The sequence below is a fragment of the Salmo salar genome, chromosome 09 (assembly GCF_965601325.2).
Source record: "Salmo salar chromosome 09, fSalSal1, whole genome shotgun sequence".
Lineage (NCBI taxonomy): Eukaryota > Metazoa > Chordata > Actinopteri > Salmoniformes > Salmonidae > Salmo > Salmo salar.
The window spans coordinates 80,740,639-80,747,002 of NC_138299.1; the positions used below are offsets into that span (position 1 = coordinate 80,740,639).

General features: G+C 45.1%; 1 protein-coding gene across 2 annotated transcripts; it reads left to right on the forward strand.

Moving 5' to 3' along the window:
* Window positions 1-205: 205 nt before the first annotated feature.
* LOC145857976 (uncharacterized) lies at window positions 206-3,415 on the forward strand. Of its 2 annotated transcripts, none has more exons than XM_082955575.1 (2): window positions 206-440; window positions 2,070-3,415. In XM_082955575.1, exon 2 carries the CDS (start codon window positions 2,084-2,086, stop codon window positions 2,591-2,593), a length of 510 nt encoding a protein of 169 aa, XP_082811701.1. In that variant the 5' UTR covers window positions 206-440; window positions 2,070-2,083; the 3' UTR covers window positions 2,594-3,415. The 2 variants fall into 2 exon arrangements, with proteins under 2 accessions (XP_082811701.1, XP_082811702.1); XM_082955576.1 differs by having other exon boundaries at window positions 207-440; window positions 2,073-3,415.
* Window positions 3,416-6,364: the final 2,949 nt, after the last annotated feature.

A 6,364-nucleotide genomic window follows, 5' to 3' on the forward strand; every position in this document is an offset into this window, starting at 1 on the left:
CTGCCCCCACTTTTACCTCTGTTCTCTTTAAAAAATATCTTCTTTTTTTTTACTCAATCTCTTCATCTACCCCTCTCTTTCTGTCTCCCTCCATCAACACAATCGTCCAATAACAGTGCTCAGGGATAGGAAATGGAGGGTGATGCTATATTTAGAATCAGGGAAGGAGGGCAGACTGAGGGAGAGAGGGAAGGAGAGAGAGAGGGAGGAGATAAATCTGCAGTCTACTGCTGCCTCAGGACAGACACAGTCAGAGACAGTTAGAGCCACAGAGCGCGCTCAGAGACCAGCGTCGCTGCTTCTCTTTTTTTAAAGCTACTCAGCCAGATCTTATCTGCACAGACGTTCATTCACAGATTCTCCTGAAGAGTTAACGAGAGAAGCCAATCGCTACAGGAGCAGAGAAAAGACTTGGATATATACTACACCTTTTATTACAGGTGAGTCTGCAAAGCAGTTGTGCTAAATACCATTAAACTTATAGGTTTAACTACTGTATTAGGTTATACACATGATGCTAATATACAGGTAACTGCCAAAATAATGGAAACACTTCAGTAAATGAGAGTTCTGGCGGCTCTGTTATGGTGGATTTTCTTTGCATGGTCACTCAGCCCCTACAAGGACATGGTAAACGCCAATAAATACACAGCCATTCTGAGTGATCACCGCTGCTCCTGAGTGGCACAGCGGTCTAAGGGACTGCATCTCAGTGCTAGAGGTGTCACTACAGACCCTGGTTTGATTCCAGACTGTATCACAACTGGCCGTGATTGGGAGTCCCATAGGGCGGCGCACAATTGGCCCAGCGTTGTCCGTGTTAGGATTTGGCCAGGGTTGGCCCGTCATTGTAAATAAGAATTTGTTCTTAACTGACTTGCCTAGTTAAATGAAGGTTAAATAAACAATTAATAAATAAAATCACCTTCAACCTATGGTGAAGCACTTCTATCCTGATGGGAGTGGATGACAATGCCTCCGTCCACATGGCATGAGTCATCACTGAATGGTTTGATGAGCATGAAAACTATGTAAACCATATGCCATGGCCGTCTCAGTCACCAGATCTCAACCCAAATGAACACGTAAGGGAGATTCTGGAGCGGCACCTGAGACAGTGTTTCCCACCAACATTAACAAATCACAAAATTATGGAATTTCTCATGGAAGAACAGTGTGGCATCCCCCCAATAGAGTTCCAGACACTTGTAGAATCTATACCATGCTGCAATGAAGCTGCTCTGGCTCGTGGTGGCCCAATGCCCTATTAAGACACTTTACGTTGGTGTTTCCATTATTTTGGCAATTACCTGTATCTTTGCTATGTATAGGAAGGATGCTAGTATGGTTCAGAGTCACTGTATACCAGCTAGGTGTGGTTCTATATTTAGCAGTTGTTCCAACTTGAAGGATACTGACAGAGGCTGGCTTTAGGGTTTGGCTGGAGCTATTTTTGACATTGAGGTTGGTATTGAAGTACTCTCTGGGCTGCATTTAGGGCTGAAACAATATGGGTGGCATAAGAAAATATAGGCTACAGTATGTGGTTCTGGCTGGCTCTGGCAGGTTCTGGCTGGCTGGTCTGGTATCTATGGTATTTATATACCAGTGTGTTTATGTAGCTATGGTCATGGTGTGTTTGTCTCACAGATCTATTTACACAGCTCCTTCTGAGAAAACAGAGGAGAGAAGAGGAGAGCGGGGATAAGTGTAAAGAAATAGAAGGATCTGTGGGGCTTAGGTTACCAGGTATAGAATGGTGTTAGTTACCAGGTATAGAATGGTTTTAGGTTACCAGGTATAGAATGGTGTTAGGTTACCAGGTATAGAATGGTGTTAGGTTACCAGGTATAGAATGGTGTTAGGTTACCAGGTATAGAATAATGTTAGGTTACCAGGTATAGAATGGTGTTAGATTACCAGGTATAGAATAGTGTTGCATAAGATCTTATTGCATAAAATACCCATTTCCCAAATGTCAGACCCCACGTCCATGAGGACAGTCACTCCGATATTATTCAAATATTATCTCTAGGTGACTAACGTATTTCTATGTCCGTCTCTCCCAGCAGCCAAGAGTCCCATGTCCAAACCGGTGTCCCAGAAGAGGAGATTACAGCTGCCCACTATCAGCGAGGGCTACGAGGACCTGGTCAGAGACATGAACCAGACGAACCAGTCCAACACCCTTCACTCTGCCCGGCCTACCGCCCACCCAGGGCCCTGTCCACACACCCTCTCCTCAGAGGACTACCTGCTGTCCATCTGCCACCTGGCTCACCCCACCTTCCTTCACACCAATGACATCATCAACCCTCGCCAGCAGGTATCGCTGCACCAGAGGCCAAGGCTGCCAAGGCTCGCTGTGCAAGATGAAAACTCTCCAAAGACCACTGCACTTAGTCACAGGGAAAAGTCCCATGGGAAGGATAGGCCTGGGATGTACTCTGACTTCATCACTGTATGCGGCAGACAGGGGAAAGATTCCAACTGCGATGACCCTGAGTTTGGTTGCCTTGGTGCGTCAGACCCCTTAGAGTTCCTGTATGGCAGCCCCGCCCACTCCACCTGTCAATCAGGGAATTGGGTTTAAGGAGACATGGGGTGGTGTCTGAGGGCCAGTCCCACCCACGGGCACACAGTTACCCCTGCTCTTGCCTCTCTGACCTGCCCTCTGACTTCCAGCAGAATCGTAAGAGCAGCTGCCCTGAGTTCAGTGACACAGCAACCCCTGACTGTGGCCGCTACCCCTCTGACCTCACCACACAGCCCCCACAGACATGCACACCTACAAAGGGATCTGCAGAACAGCTACAGGCTAGGATAAGTAGCCTATTATTAAACTAAAAAAATAACTGGGACCAAGAGAGGGAGAGAGGGAGTAAGGAGGAGAGAGAGAGGGAGAGCTCTACGGTCAAAACTTCTCTGATCTCTCAGTGGATCTCAGATTGTTGCTGTGTCTGGAAGGAGGCCCGTGTACGAGTTTGCATCCTCGCAGGTATATAGAGCTACCAGACACTGAACTTCATCAACAGACTATAGATCTATATGACAGGAGATGTGCAATGACAAGACACCACAGTTTCACTATAACAGTAGATGCCTGCTGAATCGACACAATGGCAAATAGATGCTGATCTATGACAAATGGCACTGAATTATAGATATAGATCTAGCCAACAGACTGTTCATTCACCATAATATGTGAGATTGAGCCAAGAAAACAACATGATTATGTATTGTTATTCTTGAAAATTACTGTATTTTCTCATCTATGGTGTGCTTAAGGGCATTTTCGTGTTGCTGTATACAATTAATACATGACTGATCATACCTGCACACTTTTTTATACCTCTCTGTGTATCTGTATAGTGAATTGATAAAAAAATATGTTTTTAATAAACCTAAGACTGTTTTCAGTGCGTGATCATTTGTTTGTGGGAACGTGTCAGAAACCCAATATTCTCTGGTTTCTATGGCAATGGCTGAGTGATTCCGAAGAGGCAAACAGAGGCATTTTGATTCCAAGAGTGAAGAGGACAAACAACGTCTTGCTATATCAAAATACAGACAAAAAGGCACAAAATAATTTGGAAAAGGGGTTATTTCAGATTAAATAATGCAAACAAAACTCTCTTTACATCAGTGATGATCAATCTATAAGTGTGTGCCTGCTTTAGTGTTAGGGTTATGGCTAGTGTTAGAGTTAGGGTAATGACTAATGTTAGTGTTAGGGTTAGGTTGTTGTTCGGTGGAGCAAACAAAGAGACAGACACGCACGCAGGAAGGCAGGAGAAAGAAGCTATGAACAGCAGACGAAGACGTGACTGTGGGCTTTGTTCCAAGCTGAATATCGTGCGGATAGACCGACATTTCAAGTCTGTCCATGCACTTAAGTCTGATACTATAGAATGGAAGCGTGCTATGCAATCTAGCCGGCGTTCGACTGAGAGACAGCAGCCCGAATCAGGGCAGTATATGCAGCCTAACAACGGTGTTGTACCGCGGCTGGAGCCCTGGGAGAACCCTGGGTTTTTGCAGTGTGTTGAAAGTGAGTTGTCCGTGGAGCAGCAGCTGGTGGACGAGGGTGAGCAGGTGGCGGTGACTGCGGCGGTGCAGCCAACCAGTCAGATCCGTGGTGAACCGAGGCTGTCGGGGAGACTTCCACGGAGAGCGAGAGTGATGAAGGCGGCGGTGTGTCAACCAGAATTGAAGATTGGGGGAATGGAATTTTGACTGAATATGAACACTTTGCTATGGGTAAAAACCCTTCAGTTAAATGAATTGACAATAGTCGCACCAGTCTATCCCGTGTACGGGAATTTATTTGAAATTCACCCTTGTTTTTGTGTGTCATTTGGTCACGGTTGAGAATGTATGGAGGCCTGGGGGTCTGAATGACCAGGGTGTTATAGGGTACCAGGTGTACCGAGCTGAAGTGACAGCCCGAGATAGAGGGCAGGCAGGTGGGCAGGCAGGGCAGAGAGAGTAAACCCAGAGGCATGGAGATATGGAGCTCCCTTGGTAACCAGTTCAATCACCAGGTACACATGCTGGACTTAGTGCAATGAGAGAAAAGTATGACCCCATTACATTAAAACCTCCATAAATCACTAATGCCGGCCCCCATTGACTTGGGTCCGTAGTAGGGTGCTCGCATAGCGGGCATGGAGTTCTGGATGCCCCCTAAATGCATTTTTAAACCATTTTGAAAATCTAGTCTTGGTTACCCTAAAATTAATACCAGGCCCACAGTCAAACATAACCTGATTTCTGAGAGGTGGGGACTTAGAAGTCTTTCAGACTTTTTTTCCCAAACCTCCATAAATCACTAATGTTTTTCGGCACCTGGTATTATTTTTGGGTTTACAGGACCAAATTTTCAAAATGGTTTTAAATGCATTCAGGGGGCATCCAGACCTCAATGCCCACTCTGTGACCACCATACTACGGGCCCAAGTCAATGGGGGACGGCATTAGTGATTTATGGAGGTTTGAAAAATCAAATGTGTGTCCACCACTGTGTGGGCCTGGTGATTGAAAAGTAACAACATTTTCAAAATGGTTTTAAATGCATTTAGGGGGCATCCAGACCTCCATGCCTACTCTAGGACCACCATACTACGGGCCCAAGTCAATGGGGGCCGGCATTAGTGATTTATGGAGGTTTGAAAAAAACATAGTCTGTCAGTGTCCACATACTTTTGTAGGCCTGGTGATTGAATGGTAACTACATTTTCAAAATGGTTTTAAATGCATTTAGGGGGCATCCAGACCTCCATGCCCGCTATGGGACCACCATACTACGGGCCATTGAGTGCAATGAACAGAGAAGTGGGGACTTAGTCGTTTTTCTGAAGATTTTTTCAAACCTCCATAAATCACTAATGCTGTCCCCCATTGACTTGGGCCCGTAGTAGGGTGGTCCCATAGCGGGTATGGAGGTCTGGAATCCCCTTAAATGCATTTAAAACCGTTTTTAAAATCTTGGCCTGGTTACCCAAAAATAAAACATAGTGCGATTTCTGAGAAGTTGGGACTTATACGTTTTTCTGACTTTTTTTTCAAACCTACATAAATCACTAATGCCAGCCCCCATTGACTTGGGCCGTAGTAGGGTGGTCCCATAGCGGGCATGGAGGTCTGTATGCCCCCTAAATGCATTTAAAACCGTTTTGAAAATTTCGGCCTGGAATCCCAAAACATATACCAGGTGCCCGAAAAACAATGCAATGAACAGAGAAGTGGGGACTTAGTCATTTTTCTGAAGATTTTTTTCAAACCTACATAAATCACTCAGGCTGGCCCCCATTGACTTGGGTCCGTAGTAGGGTGCTCCCATAATGGTCATTGAGGTCTGGATGCCCCCTAAATGCATTTAAAACCGTTTTGAAAATTTGGGCTTGGTAACTCAAAATAATACCAGGACCACAGTTGGACTTAGTCTCTGGAGCGAAAGGAAAAAGTGGGCACTTTGTCACATTTTCGACCAATTTCTGAAATGTTCAAATAATGATTAAAAATACTTCCCGAGGGGCTAGAGGTCCCAGAGGTCCCAGAGGTCCCAGGCTCATACACTCTCCCTTTTACCCCCTGTTTAAAAAAGTTTGCATCCATAGGAAGCTATTTTTTCCGCCACCTACACTTTTTTCACCAACTTAAAAAACGATTTTCTATTATACATTTTTATTGAAAAACGGTTTTAATTAGATGGAAATGCTCATCTATGTGTGCCCTTTCGTGCAAACAAACCCATCCAGATTGGAGTTGTACTTTTTGATTTATTAAAGGTTAAAGTTTATTTTGGTGTACCGGATTTTGTCCCCTGACAGCGGAGTACACTTGAAACAGTGTGAGTGACAGA